The 25,596-nt window shown below is 39.3% G+C and overlaps 1 protein-coding gene across 1 annotated transcript; it reads left to right on the top strand.

Annotated features, from left to right (window-relative positions):
* The first annotated feature begins 9,562 nt into the window (after positions 1 to 9,562).
* Positions 9,563 to 10,466, top strand: LOC136164163 (small ribosomal subunit protein eS4, X isoform). The gene has a single exon (XM_065928958.1). The coding sequence runs from the start codon at positions 9,581 to 9,583 to the stop codon at positions 10,370 to 10,372; it is 792 nt and encodes a 263-aa protein (XP_065785030.1). The 5' UTR covers positions 9,563 to 9,580; the 3' UTR covers positions 10,373 to 10,466.
* The last annotated feature ends 15,130 nt before the right edge of the window (positions 10,467 to 25,596 follow it).

Here is a 25,596-nt window from a genome sequence, read left to right as displayed (position 1 = left end):
CACTTACTATATGCCCATTACTGTACTAAGTGAGCACTTGACATCTATTATCTTATTTAATCTTCCATTAGCTCTAAGAAGAAGTGAGGCATAGCCAGGTTATATGATCCACTGAAAATCATACAGCTTCAGGCGTCTAGCCCAGCCAATCTGACTGAAACAGTCAGTCCACTCATGATTTTCTATCTACATAGCACCACTTTGCTGTCTCTATTAACAATAAGGAAACTGAAATTCCGAATGGCTGGTGCTTCTTCAAAGTCACAAAATTCACGCATGTGAAGTTAGGACATATCAACTCCATGATAAAATGAAAAGGCAATATTGATTATTAAAAAGTCATCACCAAATATTTTGCATTAAAATTGTGATTCTTGCTATAATATTCCAATATTGTCTATTTATTTTGTAAGTAAGCAAAAGAAGCACATGGTGGAAGATAAGATCAACTAAAAGATGCCAAAATTAGTGCACAAAAGTTTGAGGAGAAAAGGGATTTACATGATTTCAAATTATCTTCCCCCAAAAACTTACTAACTGAAAAGGGGAAAATAATAACTTTAAAATAGAGAAACTTAGCAGACACCAACTTACCCCAGTGATGAAGGTGCATTACCAGCAATAAGGCAATCAACATCCTTAACTCACTGATATGATAGACTGGGAAGGATACACCATTTTTTCATATTCTTGCCAAAAACTAATACATGTCTCATTCCAATCATGAGAAAACATTAGATATACACAGATTGAGGAATATTCTACAAAATACCTAATCAGTATTCCTCAAAATATCAGGGACATAAAAGTCAAGGAAAAACTGCAGAACTGTTAAAACCTAGAAGAGACAAAGGAGAAATAACAAAAGACACAATATGAGATGATGAATAGAACTTTGGAACAAACACAAACACCTATGTCAAAATTGGTGGAATGAGAAAAACATCTGTAATTCAGTTAACAATGTCACTTTCTTGTACTTGATAATTGTGCTAAAGTTATTTAAGATGTTAAGGGGAGCAGGGTGAGGAACATAAGGAAATTTTTTTTGTATTTTTTTCCCATCTTCTCTGTAAGTCTAATATTAGTTCAAAATAAAATGTTTTTTTAAAAAAACTATTATAACACTAATATAAAACAATGTTTTCTGAAATGTAGTATAGTGGTGGAGAGCATGTTCTCTCTATTTAAATGCTGATTCTTCTACTTGTATCATTTTGAACAAGTTATGCTAATCATTCTATGCTCCAATTTTCTCATCTCAAAAATGAACGGCGTTACATGGAAAAAGAATCTAAAAAAGTGTGTATGATTGATTCACTTCACCGTACATATGAACACAACATTGTAAATCAACTATACTCCAGTAAAAAGAATTTTTTGAAAAGGGTCATAATAATTGCTAAGATTATTGTTACGAAGATTAAATAAAGGAATCCTTGATAAATGCTAAAAACAGAGGTTGTTCCAGAATAAACATTCAATAAATACTGACTTTGTTGTTAATATGCAGCAGTTTACATATGCCAGGCATGCTCGGGTTTCACCTGTCAAAGATATTCAGAGACTGAAGTAGGCTTTTAGAAGAGAGGAGGGGGAGAGTGCAAGGAGCAGCAGTGGCCTCACCAGCATGTCCTCTGAACCAGCTCAAATGCAGCAAAGCCACGCCTGAGACACAGTGAATGAAGTCAGTCCGGGTGGGAACGTGGTGAACTGGAGAGCCAGAGCCTCATGCAAGGAAACAACTGCACTCTTGCTGTTGCCATGATGGACTCTAGCCAAATATTGCCAGCTCGTCTAATTTTTCAAGAACAGCAAGAATCTTGGCTTTTAACAGGAAAACCCCTAACTTTGAAATGTTGATAAATTACTTAAAAATGTAAAACTCTCTGAGGTAAATACTATAAGGGCCCAATCAGACTCTTATAAATGAACCGGATGCTACAGGCTCATTTACAAGCCTGTCTTGAATGGCCAACTACTTGGCAGGTACAACCGATGGACTGGCAAGAGAGCTGGGCTTTGAGGTCAAAATACCTTGGTACAAAGTTGTGTCTGCCATGAATTAGTATAACCTGTGCAAGCAGTCGGACATGACTGAGAGACTAACACTTTTCACACACATGTGTTTACACACACACACACACACACACACACACATCACCTAGTCATATAAACTTGGGAAATTCTACTAAACAAAATTAAATACAATTTTTCGAATTTCAAACCTCAGAACCTTTCATATGCTCAGATCTGTTTTGAATCCAGATTAGAAGCTCTGCTATGTTTTTCTTTTTCCAATTTCATCTGCCACTGGGCATTTTTCCGAGGAACTCTTCGTGGGTCAAGGACTGTGTGAAAACACTTGGGGGACACAGGACTAGGTGATCACTGATGCTCTCCCTACCTGGCCCTGATCCTCCACCATCCTGAGCCAGGATGAGCCACGACCACCTTTTCCTCTTTTTGCCCTGGGTCTTTCTGTGTGGTAGACTCTTGGTCAGTGCTTTCAAAACTAATTGCCTTTGCAAAGAAATGTGGGGTTCACAACACAGCCTGCCCTTCAGCTTAGAAAAAGAAAAGAAAGCCAGATGCCACATTGGACTGAGCAAGCTTGCCGGTTCTGCCAGTTGGCTTTGATTGCTTACAGAGGAAAAGCCAAACAAAGGAGGAGGTGGAATTTATTTCAGTAAACAGTATCTTTCAAAAAGAAAGAACTCAATCTCCTCTAAGAGAGGCAGCCTCACTGCTGTTACAATCAGAAAACATTTGCAAACAACCACTTGGTTAAATAAAACAACATGTTCAAACAACAGAACTGCAGGTTTCCTCTGGGCATTTGGGGGGGTGAGGGTGTGTTCTGGAGAGAGGGCAGGGAGAGATGCCCTTAACATACATCTCTCTGCTGAAGAGCATCTACTGTTCCAGGATTGAAGAGCAGAGGACTTATACACACAGTGTATTTAAGCATTAAGGGATCTCACTTTTGCCATTACTCCTCAATTGGCACATGTGGGAAAAAGTCCCAGAGTGGCTGAGTGGCTTTGATGAGAAATAGATTCCAGCCCTGTTCCCATTCTCCCCTACTCCCTTCTGCCTGCTGCTCTCTCCCCGATATACCATCTCTTAAAGGACAGGGGCATTTTAAGAAATGGTTTACAAAACCACAATTCTAAATAGATAATACCAGCAAGAGCAAAACAAACAAACGTGGAAAATGACAAAAGAGTTGAGCATTGGTCAAGGTGAGGAATTAAACTCCCAAACAATAGGATGGCATACTCAGATCCAAAGAAAATCTAACCGCGTTGCTGAGAGATATTATAAACTATTCCAATAGTAACACTCCTGCCTAACAACTAGCATTTACTGAGTGCTGCCTGTGCTTGGTGCAGTCCTGAATGCTTTGTTCTCTATCTGTTCAATCCTAACAGTTACTCCTTCTGTGGGAATGGCACCACTATCACCATTTTAACACATGGAAGGGCTGAGGCTCAGGAAGTCTAAATAAGTAATTCTCAAAGTTGTAGCTGAGAAGTAAACATGTTGGGACTTGAAACCAGATCTGCCTGGTTCCAAGGACTTCCCAGGGGATGCAGTGGTGAAGAATCTGTCTGCCAATGCAGGAGTTTCAAGAGATGTGGGTTTGATCCCTGGGTCGGGAAGATCCTCTGGAGAAGGAAATGGCAAACCACTCCAGTATTCTTCCCTGGAAAATCCCCTGGACAGAAGAACCTGGTGTGCTATAGTCCATGGTATCACAAAGAGATACAACTGTGCACGCACACACACACACACACACACACACACACACACACACACCTACCTGCCTGGTTCCAAAGCCCTAAGTTGTTCTCCTACATCAAAAGGAATGATAGGAAGCAACTTGTATATTACAGGGTAAAGGTCAATTTTTGCAGGTCTAAAGAAAATGCTCATTCCTAATCTACTGTGCCCAGCATAAGTCAGACACCGGTCCACGCTGAGGATGAAGCAGTGAATCAGACCCTGCCAGAGCAGTCTAGGTGGCATCTGGGGAGGGAGAAGAAGGCAAGGTAAGGATGCTCTAAGTCATAGGGGAGCACCGTGGGGACATTACAGTCAATTAATCAGGATTCTTGGAAGAGTACTTGGAATTGATGGCATTTGAGGTGGTCCATGAAAGAGAGAAAGGATCCTCAACGCCATTCTCGACACAATGGAAAGGTTGGAGAGCAATGGGATGTGGCAGGGAAAAGCATCCACTGCAATGTGACTGGGGTGTGAGTGTGTCAAGAGGTAGTGGGAAACGAACTCAGACAGCCTGGGGATCTTGAACTTCAAGCTAAGCAGTTTGAGTTTTGTGCTGTGGGTAGTAATAAGGGATGGAGTAGGTTCAGTTTAAGACATGTGACCATAAAATGACCCAAATGCCAGAAGAATTCGCCTGTAAGGAGCACTGGATAACAGGAAGAGGGGACAATCTTTTCCAATCAGATCTGTGTTGGAATTGCAGCTCTGCCACCCACTAGCTGTGTGACAATTCAAGCTCCTCACCTCCCCGAGCCTTTACTTCCTCATTTGTAAAATGGGAGCAATGAGAATATCTAGCCCACAGGATTGCTGTGAGGGTTAAAGAAAGATCTACACAGAGTGCTTCTGAAAGTGCCTTACACATGTGAGTTATTATTCACATGGTGGGTCCTGATTTGCATAATGTTTGGTTTGTCAGTGGTTTGGGGTAATCAATGCCAACATCTTTTTTTTCAAAATTTGCCCGCTGGCTATTATACACAGAGATTCTGCGGTGTAATAGAAAGGACCACTAGTTTTAGAGACAGGCAGTCTCGGTTTCTGATTCTGACTCCCCAGGTTGCTGGTGAAGCCTAAATTGAGTGGCTAGGCCAATTATGACCCCTCTCTGAGATTTGGCTTCTCTTTCAGCACAAGACGCACAAATTGATTATCAACAAATATCAATGCCCTCTCTTCCTTTCTAGACCTGGTATTGCCTATGATTTTAGTAAGTCACTTAACTTCTCTGAACCTCAGTGTTCTCCTTAGGAAAACGGGAATAATAATCTGCACTGGGTACTTCATGGGATTATACTGGAGATAACATAGCAGATGGAATAACACAGACCAACGTTTTGTAAACTGAATATCCTTGCAAATGGATGGGATCAGCATTATAAATTCAGTCAATATTCAGATAATTTCATTGAAATACTGAATCCATGAGGCGAGATAGAGTCCATATTGGCATGACCACATGAGCTCCAAGGAAGAATAACAATGAAACTTTCTCTCCTGGCCCAGTAAGAGTGAGAAATGGTTTACCTTTATGAGCCTCTTTTTGCTACACCACGAAAACAGGGCTGTGCGTGTGTGTTTAGTCACTCAGTCATGTCCAACTCTGTGACCCCATGGACTATAGCCTACCAGGATCCTCTGTCTGTGGGATTCTCCAGGCAAGAATACTGGACTGGGTTGCCATTTCCTTCTCCAAAAACAGAGCTAAGTGCTGCCAAAGGAGGACAATAAGATCTACACAGTTCTGTTTCCTGCCTCCTTTAAATTTCACTTCTCTCTTCAACTCCCCAAAAATAGTTACCCCCATTCTTATTACAGTGAAGTCTTACATTTGTGAAGATCATAAAAAGCGCAACACACATTGGAAAGAATCACCCTAAACACACAGAGATACACATAAAACATGCACAGACACATGTGCACAGGGCACATTAGCACATCCCAAGCCAACAGCGTCATTAAGAAACAACCAGTTGGGAAGAGCTGATTTGATGCAGTCACTGAGCAACCTTGGTGACGTGGCCATGAGCATTTCTTGAATCCTTTCGCACGCTGCATATATCAAGACACACAGGCTTATCCTTGACTCAGCCCTGAAGTGACATTCAGGACCGAAATGCCCTTTAATTAAACAAATTCCAGAACATTGGTTCCAAGGGTCTGCAAGAGTTACCGTCCAGTGGGGACTTCCCTTGTGTTTCTTTTTCTGTTATTGGGAAATAGAGCTGTCACCCACCAGATCACCCAAGGATATGTAACATCCTGATTTGGAAATATTGTATTTTACTTTTTATTTTTACTTTTGCTCCTTTGGGAGCAGGGTGAAAGGCCTGGGCTGTGGTGGGAAAAAAAAAAAAAGCAAACCACTGGACTTAAAGTGAAATTATCAGAAATTAAGTACTTATTGTTTTCCATATAGGCTATGCTAAATCGTGTGAGTCACTTCTCACCTGTAATATGGAGTAATGACGCCCACCTCGCAGGATTGTTGGGAAGCTCAAGAGAAGTATTCCAGAAATAAAGAGTCTTTTATAATTTTAGTGTTGAATAAACATGAGCTGTCATCACTCTAAAGGGCAGTGAATTAGAGCTGGGGGACAGAGAGCTTGAATCCTGACTCTGCCACTAAGTGGCTGGGTTGACCTTCATGAATGATTTACCTCTTGGAGATTCATTTTCCTCACATCGCTCAAGAAACAGTCACAAAACCTCCCTTATGTGGCACGTTTCTGTGAATCATTCTGTAAAGTGTTAGTGTTAGCCAAACATAAGGTATAAACATTATATTATTGACTAGTTTCTGCAGTACTGGTTAATTATGTAAAATGTCATAAATTTGTAAAATGTAAAATTTTAAATTTGTAAATTTGTAAAATATTGTAAAATGTCATCATTTCAATGCAGTATATTCCCCTATGATCTACATTTCTAGATTATATTATAATATGATCTATACTATAATTAAAATAGAATTTTTTCTAGATTATATTATAATCTGAAATGCAAACTTCTAATTTATGTTTTCCCAGGTTCTGAATATTAAATATGTTAAATTTCTGCTTGACCATTTTAGTATAGCCGCATTGAGTAAGCTGCTGCAAATACTTTACTGGATTAAATGTGATAGTGACATATAAACACACAACTAAGAGTGAAGAGAAATCCTCCAGGATTAAAATTCACTGGTTTTCTCTGCATCTATTCCAAGTAAATCTCACGTCATTTTCAAACCTAGCCTAGTGTGAGGATTAAAATAGAAATATCTGCTTTTATAAGATTAAATAACACCTTACAAAAGGGAAGATACATCCTGGGACGGTTGTTTTAATTCGTACATATTATTAAAAAAAACAATTATTAGCAGTTTTTCTGATAACTAGTCTTGAAAATGGGAGAAAGGCATTGAAGTCAAAGAGTGTTCTTTGAATACTATGGAATTGGTGATAACTCCCACCAGGAAAGGGCTTGGGGAAGAAACAGAAAGAGGAGGATGTGACTGGCTAAAGGCGCTACTTTTATGGACACCTACTATGAAAAGTGTCTTATATCTACACTTAAGGGAGCTGACTCCACCCTCTTCAGAATTGCTCAAGCCCACATGGCTATGGAATTCAGACTCCAGTTTTTCCAACCCGATTTGCACCATCTTTCCACTCCATGGTGCTGATTCCCTTCCTATCTTTGCTGCGTGTTAGCACATCCCATAGCAACAGCCTCTTGTGCTGTCCAAGCATACATCTGAAATGTGGATGAGTTTAACAGGGACGCAGTACAACTATCTGACTTCCCATCTGACTCCTGGCCCATAGCTGTTTCACACTGGCCACATACAGAACAGAGCAAACTTAATAAAGAAACAGCCTGAGTCTCCGTGTATACTTCATCCAGGGTGAGGAGGAAAAAGCTTCAGGTTGTGCCTAGGAGAAACTGCCTTCCATTTTAGATGTTTGTATTACATGAGACAACTCAGGTTGATATAATGGAAGGAGCGCAGAACTGTGTCATAAAGATTTTAGTTGAAAGCCGGCACCAAAGCAGCTTTTCTATAGCAGTACTTTCTATGATGATGGAAATATTCCATACCTGTGATGTCCAGCATGGTAGCCACTAGCCATGTGCAGTAATAGAGCACTTAAAATGTGGCTAGTGCAGCCGAGCAACTCAGTTTTTAATTTTAGTTAGAATTAACTCATTTAAATTTAGATGATCACACATAGCTAGTAGTTACTTAGTTGGACAGTACAGCTCTCTTTCTGCCTGGCTGTGTGACCTTGAGCAAGTCAATTCATTCCTCTGAGCCTGATATCACTCATCTGTTCTTGATCCTGCCACCTCACAACTTCACTGGCCTGACAAGGTGAGAAAAGAATCACAAGAGTGCCTAGCACAAAATCTTATACTTAATAAGTACTCAAGAGAATTTAGTCAGATCTGAAAATGTGAATCTCATAGCATTCTAAGAGAAATGTGTGTTAAAAGTCTAAGCCTAGATTTTTCTCCAGAATTAATTCCTTATGATCGCTTTTTTTCATCCAAACCTCATTTGCCTGCCAAGAATGACCTCTGAAAAAATGAGGGCTGAAGACAGCCTTGCTAGTTAGAGGACTGTGGGTACCATCCCTGCCTCTGACTGCTGTTTCCCTCTGGAAGCTCTGACATGTCATTTTCTCCAGGTGGTAATGATGGGAGGAGCTGAAGGCAGGGCAAAGTGCTGTCCATCTGATGTAGCCACATATCATAGAATTTCACCAAAAATTCCTCTCCTCCTCTACTTTTTAATCACGTTGTTTTCAGGAAAATTTGCCCATCTGGTTCTGATTCATTTGCACTTAACTCATCAGAGGGTGGTGTTGTAATACCAGATTGATGTGAAAAGTTCCAATTCACATATCCCCAAGCCTCTTTCCTTAGGAAGAGGAGAATGGGTTTGGCCAGTAGATGGGCAAAGCGCACCCAAGATGGGACAGAGGGCAGGAGATGGCAGTACCAGCTCTGCTACAAGCTCTCTGGGGTCAGGGTATCCCCTCCTGGGAAATGAGAGTTTCAATTATGTGGCAACTCAGTTCCATACCAACAATAGTTCCTTAGTGTTGAAAAGCTGAGTGTTTCTACAAAGAGCACTATTATCACTAAGAACTCACACAAAATTGGACAGTCTGATGAAAGAAGTCTAGAATATGTTTTGCAATGACCCAAAACAAAAGGAAACGTGGTTATCAGAAATTCAGAAAAATCAAACAATCCTTGGTAAGTCTTGCTCTCTAGCTGATAAAATCCCTAGATTACTAGACCAGGCCTAATATTTGAATAGGTCTACATTGAATAAAGTCTTCTGGGATGGTCTAAGGATGAAAGACAACAATGAGGACTGGATGCTGGTATGGTTTAAGTGGCAAATCCTGGAATTAAGTGTCAGTCCATTTGAAACCAGAAACCTACTCCATTTGCACAAAATTTTTATTAGACATCTGTTGGATACAGCATATTCAGGACTTGCCAGGACTGCTTGATGGACTGAACACCTCATGGGTTCTTTATTTTTATTCGTTAATTCGTTTAATCATTTCTTCATTCATTACATACTCTCTCAACACTTCCTGAGTGCCAAGCTATGAACTTAGTGCTAACATAGCACAGATGAACAAATAAAATGAGGCTGACAGTCTATTGAAAAAGTTTAAGCTTCACTGGAAATTTCTCACCAACAATCAACACACAATCTGACTTTCCTGGTTATCTTTCTCTCTTCTCTGTCTCTCTTTAGGCTCTTTTCGTGCCTAGCGCAGCCATGGCTCGGGGTCCCAAGAAGCACCTGAAACGCGTAGCAGCTCCAAAACATTGGATGCTGGATAAACTGACTGGTGTGTTTGCCCCTCGTCCATCTACCGGCCCCCACAAGCTAAGGGAATGTCTCCCCCTAATCATTTTCCTAAGGAATAGACTTAAGTATGCCCTAACTGGAGATGAAGTAAAGAAGATCTGCATGCAGCGTTTCATTAAGATCGATGGCAAAGTTCGCACAGATATAACCTACCCTGCTGGTTTTATGGATGTCATCAGCATTGATAAGACTGGAGAGAATTTTCGTTTGATCTATGACACCAAGGGTCGCTTTGCTGTTCATCGTATTACACCTGAGGAGGCCAAGTATAAATTGTGCAAAGTAAGAAAGATATTTGTGGGGACAAAAGGAATCCCTCATCTGGTAACCCATGATGCTCGCACCATCCGTTACCCTGATCCCCTCATCAAGGTGAATGACACCATTCAGATTGACTTGGAGACTGGCAAGATTACTGATTTCATCAAATTTGACACTGGTAACCTGTGCATGGTGACTGGAGGTGCTAACCTGGGAAGAATTGGTGTGATTACAAACCGGGAGAGACATCCAGGTTCTTTTGATGTAGTTCATGTGAAAGATGCGAACGGCAACAGCTTTGCCACACGGCTCTCAAACATTTTCGTTATTGGCAAAGGCAACAAACCGTGGATCTCTCTTCCCCGTGGAAAGGGTATTCGCCTTACCATTGCTGAGGAGAGAGATAAGAGATTGGCAGCCAAACAGAGCAGTGGATAAAATGATCTCTATGTGATGTGATTGGAAAAATCTTTGTGCTTAATTAAAGATAATACCAAGTGATTAATAAAAAAAAAAAAAAAAAAAAAATAAAGTCATTTGTAGTGGATTTTCCTCCTCCCAGCTTACCCTTTATTATGATAATGACTTCAAACACCAGGCATTGCTATTCAGGGCACTGTGAAAATGTGTTTTTCCCATCAGTCCTACTGAAATAGTTTCCACTGTCTGTTTCCCTTGCAGATAGCAATCAAAGTCCGGTCGTAACAATAAAAAAAAAAGTCTAAACTCTTGTCCGATATAGAATCTAAAACTTGTCCTTGGAAAGTGACACCCAAGGGAATTTAATCACAAATGTTCTTCACTTGCATCAACCCATTGATGCTAAATACAGAGTATTTGGAATGATCTGTTTCTGGGAGCTCACTTTCCTATTCTTCCCCCTTAGTCTTCCGAGAAGGCCAAAATAAGAGGCCTTTGAAGAATGTTATTCCCTTAAGACCTCTGCTGAGATCTCCAGGGTCTCACACCAGCCTGTAAACCTCACTTTCAACTTTTTACTACCTCCTCTGGTTGTAGCCCCCTTTATACAGTCCCATTCCCTGAGCGCTTCACTCTCAGGCACAGGTTGACTTTGCATCACCAGTCAATGTCTATCACTTACTATCCACACCAGGCTCTATCACTTACTAATTAATATGACCTTGGATAACTATTCACCTCCTGGCCTCAGTGTTCCCACTGATTTAAAAAAAGAAAAAGAAAAAAAGTATACATCTGTGCCTCAGAGGATAGTTTTGAGGTTAAATTATGTAATACAGCAAACACCACATGGAAACTGATTCTGAACTGGTTGAAGGACTATAGATTGTCCTCCTCACTATTAATCTCTCTTTTCTCTGAACTTGTGTAACACTAATAGTATCAAACATAGAACTCATAGCCAGAATGGTCATTGGAGATGGATCTGAAAATTCCATCTCAAATGCTTAGTACACTCACACACACACATCACAAGCTGACACCATAGTGTACACACACACACACACACATACACACCCTAAACTGGACATTTGGACATGTGCCATTTCAGATTCCAAGGATGGCGGGTCTTCACTGCTCTTGTCTCCTCTTGTGATTTGAGTAACTAGGAAAATAGCCGTGATGGTCAGTCCAAAGAGGTTCTGAGGAAACGCTGTGGGGAACCTAATGAAAAGGGATGTGCTGTTTTTTCTAAAGCCTTTTGTTCTTTGGTGAGTTTAGACCCTATTTCCATGCCCACGGGTGATGGTTGCTAACAAATAACTAATAAGTAAAGTATATACAGGACACTCACCCTCTATCAGGCACCATCTTGATGCATTGCTTACAGGATGCATTTAATCCTTGCAACACAGCTAATCAGCTATAGCTCTGAAGCAATCAGGTTGCAGGGGGAGTAGCCACCTCCAATATTCTCTATTGCCAAGGTTCCATCCGACAGTTGGACTCCCCACCTCAGCTTTGGTCACTAGCAGTTAGAAGAGCAATTGTGTCTCAAACTGGAAGTGACAGGTGATTTTCCAGCCAAAGGACACCATGGGGGCTAGTCTTACTGACATAAATGTTCCAAAAAAGTAACCTGTGGGCATCCAGGGATCAGGGGCTATGGAGGTCTTTGCCATTTCATCATACTGCTAATGCCTGGTATCTCTCAGAAGTTCAGTCATTCCAGAGCCCTTGTGATGCCTGGCACTCTTGGCTCCAGATTATAATCAGTAAATATAGCTTTGTTCCTCCAAAAGCAGAATGATTTCTCTAGAGACCAAGCCAGATGGTCTCTGCTAACCTATCACTGGCTATCAGGTATGACTGAAAGTTGTGGGCTTTTGCTGTCAAAGGGTAGCATTAACAATCCACCCATGCCATTATATACTACTAGGGTAGGACATAGCCATCCAGCCCCAGCAATTTACAGAGGCACGGGTCTCCAATAAGCCAGGCAACCCAAATTCCAGTGATATCATTTATGGAGAGGGCTGTCTCCTTTGGGACAATTTAGCCATGTAGAAAATATAAAAAATTACTCTTATCCCTTTAAATAAAATATAGAGGGCACATGTATCCTTAGCATATATGGAACTTCTGATATTTCAAGAAAGTACAAGACTAAAAGGACTGGCTCCTGACAAGGTCAACATTTTCTATTCCTGATCCACCTCAGTGCTGGGTCAGATACCCTAAGATCAACTTCCTCCTTCTCATTCCCATGGCTGTCAGTTTCCAAACTGCTTTCGTGTTCATTGGTCATTCACAATGACCTTGAAGGGTTATCATTTGTGTTTCCCAGGTGTGGAAACTATGGATCAGATAGGCTAAGTAACTCACCAAACATCCCATAGCCCATGATGGTAGAGATAGAACAATATGATGATTTAGTGTTCACACCTTTGCTTCCACCCAGCCCAGATTTCTATCTGCAAGTTGGTACCCACAAACATTCTGGGGGATGATCTAGGCTATTTGATCTGGGTGAGTGGAAGAAGTAAGGCAGGGATCTCTTTTAGATATTGCTAAACTCCATTTCTCCCCACATGCTGATCCCAATCAGCATTTGACTCCAATTCATCTTGAAATCGCAGCTCGATGTCATTTTCTCAAGTGGTTTTTCCCGACATCTCTATCTAAATTAGGGTTTCTACTGTTATACATTCCCACAACATCTTGCCCTTCTTATTTGGTAATAGTTTTCATTTTCATAATAGCCTTTTCAATTGCTGTTTTATTTATTAAGCTATCCGTTCCATGAAGGCAGGGGCCATATTCAACTAGCATAAATCCTTGTGCCCATTAGCCCTCAAGACATATATAGAATGAAAGAACAAAAACTTTCCTCTCATGAAGAAGTCTGGACAGGGTCAGAGAGTGTCAACCCATCAGTCAGAAGGAGACTTACCAGAAGTAGCCAGGGAGAAGTACAAAAACATGACCAAGAGCTCAGCAACTGGTCAGATGATGAAAACCATTTGTTGTCAGGTCTAAACTGGGGCTAGGGGCCAGGAGTAGGACCCCAGGGGAGGGGAGGAGACCCAGAGCCTTTGTTTCCAGCAGGGTGGGTCACTCAAACTCCCCTCTAGGGGCCAGAGGACAGGCATTCCAATAACACGGCTAGAAAAATAAAGTTCACAGCTCTCTCTAGTGCTGTTCGGTTAAAACAGGTAGCTCTGTAACCTGAAAAAAGCTTTCCTTCATATTATATGGCCAAGCATTTCAAATAGCATGTATTGGGGAGCTATAGATAAATGCACAGGTGGAAGATCATGGCAGAAGGATGATTATTGTTAGGATAGAGAAAAACCACAAAAGAATCTGGAAGACCAGGGACTTCTCTGGCAGTCCAGCAGTTACGATTCCATGCTTCACTGCAGGGGGCACAGGTTCAATATCTGGTCTGGGAATTAAGATTCTGCATGCCATGCATGGTGGCAAAAAGAGAGACAGAGAAAGAGAAGAGAATTTATTAAAAAAAAATCAGAATCAGGAAGACCAGTTAAGATGATAATAGACAAGAGAGAAGCAATGAGAAAACAAATTCAACAGGGACCATTGCAACAGAATGAAAAGAATTGAAATATATTTCAGAGGTACACTCCATTGAGCATAACTGATAGGGTGTGTAATAGGATCCCCTTTGGATTTGTTTTCTTTTCACTAAGTACTTAACCTCATTGAGGCCTCATAAGAAGCCTGTATGTTGGACAGATAAGGAAACAGGCTTGAAAACTGACCTGTCCATGTCAGAGAAGCTGGGCTGGGGCTGGAGTCCAGTCTCCTGACCACCATCTCCAGGACTCTAGACAGTTCAGGACATTGTGTAACTCAGAGTTACAGGAATGAGCTTACCTCACTCCTCAAGGATCAAGCAGTCTTTGTTCTCATCTGTGTATTCATGTTTATGTAAATGTACATTTATAGCTGTGCATTTCCCAGAAGAGAGGTCGGAGGATTTCCATCAGCTCTGGGAGCTTGATAACAGCCTCAGCAGCAGCTGCACCAAAGACCCCAGTGCCTCACGACAGGCTCTTTCCCTGTGAGTCAGACCTGTTCTTCATCTTTACTATTTTTCCTGATTACTAAAGAAATTCCAGGATCACTGTAAAATAGCCAAATAAATTTTTAGAAGATAAAATACTGTATACTCTGCTTCAACTTACTCTTTTATTATTTGATAATACAAAATACTTACTGACATTTATGGATCCTCTATTAATTGCCAGGCACTGGGCGAGTCACTTTAAATGAGGATCTCATTTAATCCTCACAACAATCTCCCACAAGTACTGTTACTACCCCTAGTCTACAGCTGAGAAAACAGAGTCTCCCAGAAAATCACATACCCAAGTTCACAGAGCTAGAGAATGACAGAAACAGAATTCTGGGCAGGTCCCGGGATCCAGAAGGTACGCCCCTAACTGCTGCAGTGCATCAGGGGTATCTTTCCAAGTCAGACATGTTGCTGTTGTTCCGTGGCTAAGTCGTGTCTGACTCTTTGCGACCCCATGGACAGCACATCAGGTTCCCCTGTTCTCCACTACCTCCTGGAGTTTGCTCGAATTCATGTCCATTGAGTCAGCAATATTATCTAACCATCTCCTCCTCTGCCATTCCCTTCTCCTTTTGTCTTCAATCTTTTTTAGCATTAGGGGCTTTTTCAATTTTTCAATCATATTTCCTTCTTGAAGAAAAGGTTGTTGTCTTCCCCTATTCCCAAATATGTTTCTTGGGTTTAGTTAGCTAGAGTAAAGGGGCCAAACCATAATTCATTTTTTGAAGCCTTGAAAATACATTTCTTTTTTTATTGAAGTATATAGTTGATTTACCATGTTGTTTTAGTTTCAGATATTCAGTAAAGGGATTCATTTATACATACCTATTTTTTGCAGATTCTTTTCCCTTATAGGTTATTGTTAATACAAAATATTGAGTATAGTTCCCTGTGTTATGATAGGTTCTTTTTGGTTATCTCTTAATAGTTTATCAATATATATAGTAGGTTTTTTTTTTCTTTCAAAAGCCATCCTATTCTTCAACTTAAGTAGGTTTTCTCATAGGTTTCCTCGTATCTACTCCCTGAGTCAGAAATCCTCATAGCTATGACCCCTTATCTATGGTGGATAAAGCACTTGGCTAAAACAAGAAGCTCAAATCTTGCATTAGGTAATAGCTATACTATTCACTTATTGAGTAACCAGAAGCAAGTACCCTCTCTGCCTGCATCTCGGTTTTCCCAACCTTGTAGTGGAAATTTTGGGTGGATTCCAAGAACTTTCTAGTTCATCACACATTGTCTCTCATAATTTACTGGAATGTGGATGGGCTTATTTTATAAGATCATTTAATTAGTTCTAGTGAGGCAAATGAACCTAGAGCCTGTCATACAGAGTGAAGTAAGTCAGAAAAAGAAAAAGAATATTGTATATTAATGCATATAATATGGAATCTAGAAAAATGGTACTGATGAACTTACTTGCAGGGCAGCAGTGGAGATGCAGAATAGAGAACAGACTTGTGAACCCAGCGAGGGGGCAGGGGAAGAGGGTGGGGATGAACTGAGAGCAGCAGTGAAACATGCACTTTACTGTATGTAAAATAGAGAGTTAATGGGGAGGTGCTGTATAACACAGGGAGGTCAACCCAGAGCTCTGTGACGATTTAGAGGGGTAGGATGGGGTGGGGGGTAGGAGGGCGGCTCAAGAGGGAGGAAACACATGTTTACTCATGGCTGATTCATGTCGTTGTATGGCAAAAAGCAACACAACATTGCAAAGCAATTACAATTAAATTTTTTTTAATTTATTTGTAGTTGGAGAATAATTGCTTTACAGTATTTTGTTGGCTTCTGCCACACAGCAACATGAATCAGCCATAAGTATACATAAGACCCCTGTCCTCTCGAACCTTATCTTAGACAAAGGAGGAAAGAATATACAATGGAGAAAAGACAGTCTCTTCAACAAGGGAAGCAGGGGAAACTGATCAGCTACAAGTCAAAGAATGAAATTAGAACACTTCTTAATAGCATATACCAAGAGAAAAACATAGGCAAAACATTCTTTGACATAAATCACAGTAAGATCTTCTGTGATTCACCTCCTAGAGTAATGGAAATAAAAACAAAAATAAATAAATAGGACCTAATTAAACTTGAAAGCTTCTGTACAATGAAGGAAACTATAAGCAAGGTTATAAAAGACAATCCTCAGAATGGGAGAAAGTAATAACAAATGAAACAACTGACAAAGGATTAAAATCTCTAAAATATACTAGGAGCTGTGTTCAGCTCAATACCAGAAAAATAAACAACCTAATCAAAAAGTGAACAGAAGATCTAAGTAGACATTTCTCCAAAGACATACAGATGGCTAGTAAACACATGAAAAGATGCTCAACATCACTCATTATTAGAGAAATGCAAAGCAGAACTACAAGGAGGTGTCATCTCACACCAATCAAAATGGCCATCATCAAAAATTCTACAGATAATAAGTGCTAGAGAGGGCTTGGCGAAAACGGAACCCTCTCGCCCTGTTGGTGGGAACGTAAATTGATACAGCCACTACAGAGAATAGTATGGAGGTTCCTTAATAAACTAGTAATAAAATTACCACATGATCCAGAAATCCCACTCTTAGGCATATACCCTGAGAAAACCAGAAGTCAGAAAGAGAAAGACAAATACCATGTATTAACGTATATATATGGAATTTAGAAAGATGGTACTGTTCATTCTATTTGCAGGGAGGCAAAGGAGACACAGACATAAAGGACAGACTTCAATATGGGAAGGAGAGAGTGGGATGATTTGAGAGAAAAGCATTGAAACACATATATTACCATATGTTAAAATAGATAGCCAATGGGAATTGGCTGTATAATGCACGAAATCCAAAGTCAGTGCTTTATGAAAACCTATAGGGGTGAGATGGAGAGGAAGGTGGGAGGGAGGTTCAAGAAGGAGGGGGCATATGTACACTTATGACTGATTCATGTTGATATATGGAAGAAACCACCACAATATTGTAATTATCCTCCAATTAAAGATAAACTTTAAAAAGCTTTAAAAATAAAGTAATAATAATGACATGGAAAATACTTAATTAATTAATTTTAAAGATGGAAAAAAAACAAAATTTTTAATAGTGGAAAAATACATGTAAAATTCGCCATCCTACCCATTTTAAATGTACAATATACTAAGTGTTGTATAACCAGTCTTCAGAATTCTTTTCATTTTGCAAAACAAAAAATTAACTTTTAAAATAAAAACATATTAAATGACTATGGAAAAAATGTTAATGTTCATGGCAACATTCAAAATAGTAGAATGGCTAGGGAAAGGAGATGAATGTTACATTAGCCTTCTAAGATCATTGACACAAATGATCACAAGGGGTGGCTGAAAATAACAGAAATTAATACTCTTATCTCTGGAGACTTTGAAATCAGGGTTTTGACAGGGTTTTATTCCCTCCAGAGTCACCAGAGGAGAATCCATTCCTTGCTCTTATCAGTTTCTGGTGGCTCTTGGCTTACACTACATCCCTTCAATCTGCTTCTAGTTTCTGTGGTCACGTTGCCTTCTCTTATTCCATGTCAAATCTCCCTCTGCCTCACTTAAAAGGACATTTGTGATTGTATTTAGGGTCCACCCAGATAACCCAGGATATCTTATCTTTTGATCCTTAACTTAATCACATTGGCAACAACCCTTTTCCAAAGAAGCTCACATTTATAGATTCCAGGAATTAGGAGCTGATATCTAGGGGGAGGGCGGGCTGGTGTTCAGTCTACTCCAGAGAAACACTGAAAACCATGCTCCATGAGAACATTCAAGGCAATCTCTCAAGGACATCACCATAAACAAGAAGGGCCAAGCAGACATAAACACACTGTAGGTATTTTATAGGGAAAAGGGAGAGAAGCAGAAGGAAAAGGTTGAAAGAGGTTGATTGCAGTGAAAATGTTGTATAATGGAGAGAGTGTTTGCTCCCTGGAAGAACACACAAGTGCATCACATAGATTGGCTGAAGGACTCCACCCCCCAAAGCCACTGAGGAGCCCTAGACTGGCCAGTCAATGAGTAGCTTTAAGACAGTAACAATTTGTTGTAAAAACAACAATTTCTTGGTGCCAGAGTTCTTCTTCTCTGGCCCATTCAATTCCCTACAATATATTTCATTATTTCCTTTAAGGAAAAAACAAGTCACACTTTTCTTCCCCACTAGTACTACACATATGCCCCTTACACTGGCATAGGATTTACCAGCTCACCTTTTCACTGAAAAGGTCACTAATTTCCAGAATTGTTCTTAGAAATAAATGCCCAAGCAATATTTTGGTAAGCCTAAAGAAGTATTGAAAATTTCCTAGGAAATATGGATTCAAGACAGTATTCTACCAGGTAGAAATGGGTGCCTTTGGATAATCACTCAACCACTGAAAGATGGTTTAGAATAGTCTTGAAAAATGTCTTCTCTCCATCTCTAAACTCTGAATTTCCTGGTGGCATTGAAAATGTTTTGAAGAAAATAATAGTTGACTTACTAGGCCTCCTGATAGAATGCCTGAAGAAATATGAACAGAGGTTCATAACTGTGACCAAAATCACCCCAAAGATAAAGAAACACAAGAAGGCAAAATGGTTGTCTGAGGAGGCCTTACAAATAATTGAGAAAGAAGAGATGCAAAAGGCAAGAGAAAAAGCGAAAGATATACCCACTGTGTATACCCAAATGCAAAGTCAAGAGGGCCTTAGGAAGCATCACTATGAACAAAGCTAGAGGAGGTGATGGAATTCCAGTTGAACTATTTCAAATCCTAAAAGATAATGCTGTTAAAGTGCCACACTTAAAATGCCAGCACATTTGGAAAACTCAACAGTGGCCACAGGACTGGAAAATGTCAGCTTTCACTCCAATACCAAAGAAAGGCAAGGCCAAAGAATGCTCAAAAACTGCACAATTGCACTCATCTCACATGCTAGCAAAGTAATGCTCAAAATTCTCCAAGCCGGGCTTCAACAGTACATGAAGTGTGAACTTCCAGATGTTCAAGGTGGATTTAGAAAAGGCAGAGGAACCAGAGATCAAATTCCCAACATCTGCTGGATCATCAAAAAAGCAAGAGAGTTCCAGAAAAACATCTGTTTCTGCTTTATTGACTATGCCAAAGCCTTTGACTGTGTGGATCACAATAAACTGTGGAAAATTATTCAAGAGATGGGAATACCAGACCACCTTACCTGCCTCCTGAAAAATCTGTATGCAGGTCAAGAAGAAAAAGTTAGAACTGGACATGGAACAACAAACTGGTTCCAAATCTGGAAAGGAGTGTGTGAAGGCTGCATATTGTCACCTGCTTATTTAACTTATATGCAGAGTACATCATGAGAAATGCTGGGCTGGAGGAAGCACAAGCTGGAATCAAGATTGGTGGGAGAAATATCAATAACCTCAGATATGCAGATGACACCACCCTTATGGCAGAGAGTGAAGAGGAACTAAAAAGCCTCTTGATGAAAGTGAAAGAGGAGAGTGAAAAAGTTGGCTTAAAACTCAACATTCAGAACACTAAGATCATGGCATCCGGCCCCATCACTTTATGGCAAATAGGTGGGGAAACAATGGAAATAATGAGAGATATTATTTTGGGGGGGGGGGCTCCAAAATCATTGCAGATGGTGACTGTAGCTATGAAATTAGAAGACCCTTGCTCCTTGGAGGAAAAATTATGACCAACCTACAAAGCATATTAAAAAGCAGAGACGTCACTTTGCCAACCAAGATCCATCTAGTCAAAGCTATGGTTTTTCCAGTAGTCATGTATGGATGTGAGAGTTGGACTGTAAAGAATGCTGAACACTGAAGGATTGATGCCTTTGAACTGTGGTGTTGGAGAAGACTCTTGAGAGTCCCTTGGACTACAAGGAGATTCAACTAGTCAATCCTAAAGGAAATCAGTTCTGAATATTCATTGGAAGGACTGATGCTGAAGCTAAAACTCCAATACTTTGGCTACCTGATACAAAGAGCTTACTCATTGGAAAAGACCCTGATGCTGGGAAAGATTGAAACGGGAGGAGAAGGGGACAACAGAGGATAGATGGTTGGATGGCATCACCGGCTCAATGGACATGAGTTTGAGTAAGCTCCGCAGGTTGGTGGTAGACAGGGAAGCCTGATGTGCTGCAGTCCATGGGGTCACAAAGAGTCGGACACGACTGAGCGACTGAACTGAACTGAACTGATACCCAAATGAATGCAGAGTTCCAGAGAATAGTATGGAGAGACAAGAAAGCTTTCTTAAGTGAGCAATGCAAAGAAATGGGAAAGACTAGAGATCTCTTCAAGAAAGCTAGAGATATTAAAAGAACAATTCATGAAAAGATGGACACAATTAAAGCACAGAAACAGCAAGGACCTAACAGAAGCAATTAAGAAGCAGTGGCAAGAATAAAGAGAAGAACTACACAAGGTTTGGCAGAAAATAGCAAAATTCTGTAAAACAATTATCCTTCAACAAAAAATAGATAATTTTCTTTTTTTTAAGTTTTAATGACACAGATAACCACAATTGGGTGGTCACTAACCTAGAGCCAGACATCCCGGAGTGTGAAGTCAAGTGGACCTTAGGAAGCATATTCCCTCCAGCACTCAGTAAAGCCTCTATAAATCATGATTATGATTCCTGTTTTAAAATGAGGAAATGTGGGACTTGTCCAGCAGTAAAGAATATGCCTTCCAATACAGTAGACGTGGGTCGGATACCTGGTTGGGAAACTAAGATCCCACATGCTGCAGGGCAACTAATAAGCTCATATGTCACAACTACAAAGATGCCCATGAATCACAATTAGAGAAGCCCACACTCCACCATGAAGATCTCACATGCCACAACCAAATAGATATTAATAAAATAAAATGAGGAAATGTAATTCTTAGAGAGGTTAGTTGACTATTCAAAGTGGTGCAACCAAAAATGTCAGAGTTCACACTCTGTCCAAGTCCAAACTTCATACTCTTTCCCCAAATCATGCTTCTCCCCTTATCTCTAGCACCTACAACAGTACCTAGAACATAGACAACTCTTGAGGAAGTAGTTGATGGGTAAGGATAATTTAAAAATGGAAAATGTAAGCAAAGACTTGTTTATACTCTGCATGTGGTATGCTACCTCTGTAATGCTGAAAATCACAAGGTGTATGTGTGGGAGAGGGCAAGTAGAGGCAGATAGAGTCGTGAGTCACAAAATAAAGCTTACAAATTACAACGCTCTACATTGCCTAAAGCAATTTTCGCAGGTATTGTTGCATCTGATTCTCACAAAACACCTGGGAGGTATGAAATGTCAGGAAGTAGATCCTTACTTCCAGCAATAGAAATATACTCTGAAGTATTACCTAACTACAATTCTTATGTGGTAGGGATAGGACTCAAAGCCAGATCATAGGACTTCTTGTCCAATGCCTTTCCATCTGGGCAGCATGCTCGCTCTTGCCGTGGACTCTCCCTGGAGGCCACAAATCCCTTACCAATAACTTGCTCACAGGTTCTAGGGCCAGCAGCCTTCCACCAGCCCCCTATTACAACCACAAGTAAACACACACACAAACGTCTTTTTGCTATATTTACAATGCCCTAGTAGTGAAGAAAACAAGGATGGGGAAACCTGAGGAAGGTATAGAGAATCTGTAAAGGGCACAGGATCCGACTAATGATGTTGTCATCACAGCTTTCCCAGAAGTTCTTGAGAATTTTTTCCAATGGCTATTATAAATATACTGTATATGTGTATATATTTCTAGGTGTAACTCATGCTCGTGATTTAAGAAAAGTCATAGATTATCCAATACAGTCTTGGTGTCCTTGGAAAACTTCAAAGTCAAACCTGGATGAACACCCACCTCTCTCATCCTCTTGCTGTGGGACAGTGGACCAATTTCTCTCACTTTATCTGTAAAAAAGAACTACAGAATGATTTTAAGTATAAAAGTGACCATCAGTATAACCTACCCAATACTATCAAAGCAAATAATTATTTTTCAACCAATTCAACTAACCATTAAATTCTTATGTAAAATGGATATATTTACATATCCATTCTTTGAAAATATAACAACTTCACTGCATTAGTGCAATAACTCTAATAAGTCACAAGTTATAAGTTAATTAAATGTAGTTTGTAAGCTCCTGTAGGCTATAACCTCCATGAAAATGGAAATGGTTTACTTACTTAACATTCTATTCTCAATGTGAGACACAATGTCTGGTACATAGCAAGCCATTAGTCAATGTGTAGTAGAGAAGGTGGAAACTAAACAATGAACTGGAACGAGTAAAAATACCAATTTAAGCAACTACAACTTTTACTCCTATGTACATAAAGGGAACTTCAAAAGAAGCTGTTTGAATATATATTCTAGTTAGAAATTCATCTTACATTTCAGTTAGAGAAGGCTTAAAGATAATTTTGCTTAACACCAAGAAATCAAACTTGTTATTTCATATAGCATATTTATAATTCCTAAATTATTATGTACTGTATTAGATATGTGCTGGGCATTTGTAGTTTTGCATACTTATTCCCTTTTCCCTTATCATATGTACATGTCATCCCAATTTTCTTTTAGGAACCCCCTTACTTCAGTCTTGTCTATTAATACAATGCTTATCCTCATTCCTGGATCCAAGGATGATAGTGTTATCCACCAATAAATGATAATACAATAGCATCCTGGATACTGTAATTGGCCCAGATATGGACATGTAACAGACAATCCCTCGATTTGAGTTAGATTATTGGGACATCATCTCTGTCTTCCAGCTGATATTTTCAAATTCGTAAAATATATGCCTAAGGGTATGAAAATATTATCTTGTTGCCAAGCGAATTTGCTTGAGAATTAAGCCAGTAAGAGGAAAGCAGGTTGAGATAAGGAATGATGCAAGTTGCTAAAGATAACACAAGTGCAGCCATGTCAGGTAAGTGAGCCAATTAATTCCCCTCTTTGTTTTCTTAAGTCAGTTTAAATGTGTTTCTTAAACAACCAAAAAAGTAATTCTAATACATATTATCACATCAAAATCACCAATGTTTTAAGAAAAATTGATAGGGAAAAACATAAAATTTGGACACTTCTATCCATTATTTAATTTTGCTGTATATGATAAGAGTACCATCATTTGCTTTTAAAGAGCAACTAACATTCAACATATGATCATCTAAATAGATGCAGAAAAACCACTTGACTAAATTCAATACCCATTTATAATTAAAAAATAACTCTCAATAGTGTGGGTATAGAGGAAACATACCTCAACATAATAAAGGCCATATATGATATACCTACAGCCAACATTATCCTCAGTGGTGAAAAGTTAAAAAGTTTTCCCTCTCAGATAAGAAATAAGACAAGGATGCCCACTCATACCACTTCTGTTCAACATAACTGAAAGTCCAAGCTTATCAATCAGGCAAGAAAAAAAAAATAAAAGGCATCCAAATTAGAAAGAAAGTAGTAAAACTGTCACTATTTACAGATTGCATGATACTATTCATAGAAAATCCTAAAGAATCTATCACAATAACTATTAGAACTAATAAAAGTGAAAATGAAGTCACTCAGTCATGTCCAACCCTTTGCGATCCCATGAACTATAGCCTACCAGGCTCCTCAGTCCATGGAATTTTCCAGGCAAGAGTACTGGAGTGGGTTGTCATTTCCTTCTCCAGGGGAATCTTCCCAACCCAGGGTTTGAACCCGGGTCTCCTGCACTGCAGGCAGACACTTTACCATCTGAGCAACCAGGGAAGCCCTAGAACTAATAAATGAAATCAGTAAATTTACAGGAAACAAAATTAATACACAGAAATATATTATATTTATATACACTAATAATGAACTATGAGAAAGAGAAATTAAGAAATCAATCTGATTTACAATTACATCAAAAAGAGTAAAATACCTAGGAATAAATCTAACCAAGGAGGTAAAAGACTTATACTCTGAAAAGTATATGACATTGATGAAAGAAATTGAGAACAACATAAATAAATGGAAAGATGTACCATGTTCATGAATATTTTTAAAATGTACATACCACCCAAAACAGCATACAAATTCACTCCTTACCAAAATATCCATGGCATTTTTCACAGAAACAGAATAAATAATTCTAAACTTTGTATGAAACCACAAAAGACCATGAATAGGCAAAGCAATCTTGAGAAAGAACAAAGCTAAGGGTATCACATTTCCTGTTTTAAAACTATACTACAAAGCTATGGTAATCAAAACAGAATGGGACTGGCACAGACACACAGATTAATGGAACAGAATAGAGAGCTCATAAATAAACCCACACTTATACTGCCAATTAACCTATGGCAATGAAGACAAAAATATAAATTAGAGAAAATACAGTATCTTCAATAAATGGTGTAGGGAAAACTGGACAGATACTTGCAAAAGAATGAAGTTAGACCACTTTCTTATGCCATGTACACAAGAAACTCAAAATATATTGAAGACTTAAATGTAAGATTTGAAATCATTAAACTTCTAGAAAAAACAATGTAGGCAATACACTCTTTGACTCAATTTTAGCAATATTTTTTGGATATCTGTCCTTCTACAAGGGCAACACAAGTAAAATAAACAAATGGGACTATATCAAACCGAAAAGCTTTTATACAGCAAAGGAGACCATTAACAAAATGAAAACGCAACTGAGTGAATAAAAGAAGATATTCTCAAACAGTAAGTCTAATAAGTTAATATCCAACATACATATAGGACTCTCACAACTCAGTATTAATCAAAACCAAACAACGCCATTAAAAAGTGAGCAGAGGATCTGAATCTAATTTTCTTGTAAAAATTATAGAGAGTCAATAGGCACATGAAAAAATGCTAATCATCACTAACCATCAGAGAAATGCAACTCAAAACCATATGAGCCATCACCTCACACCTGTTAGAATGGATATTAACCAAAAGACGAGAAATAATGTGTTAACAAGGATGTGGCAAAAGGGAACCCTTGTGCATTGCTGCTGGGAATGCAAGTTTATCAACGCTTATGGGAAGCAGTATTAAGATTTAATAAGTTGCAATAATTTAATAATAAATCTTAAAAGCTAAGAACAGAACTATCATATAATCCAGCAATCCTACTTTGATGTAT

This window comes from Muntiacus reevesi, chromosome 1 (genome assembly GCF_963930625.1).
Source record: "Muntiacus reevesi chromosome 1, mMunRee1.1, whole genome shotgun sequence".
NCBI lineage: Eukaryota > Metazoa > Chordata > Mammalia > Artiodactyla > Cervidae > Muntiacus > Muntiacus reevesi.
Note: the sequence above shows the minus strand (reverse complement) of the source record. Positions and strands in the feature narration are given on the sequence as shown.

Excerpts from the sequence above, each read along its gene's own strand:
- LOC136164163 (XM_065928958.1), top strand. The coding sequence starts at position 9,581 with ATGGCTCGGGGTCCCAAGAAGCACCTGAAACGCGTAGCAGCTCCAAAA.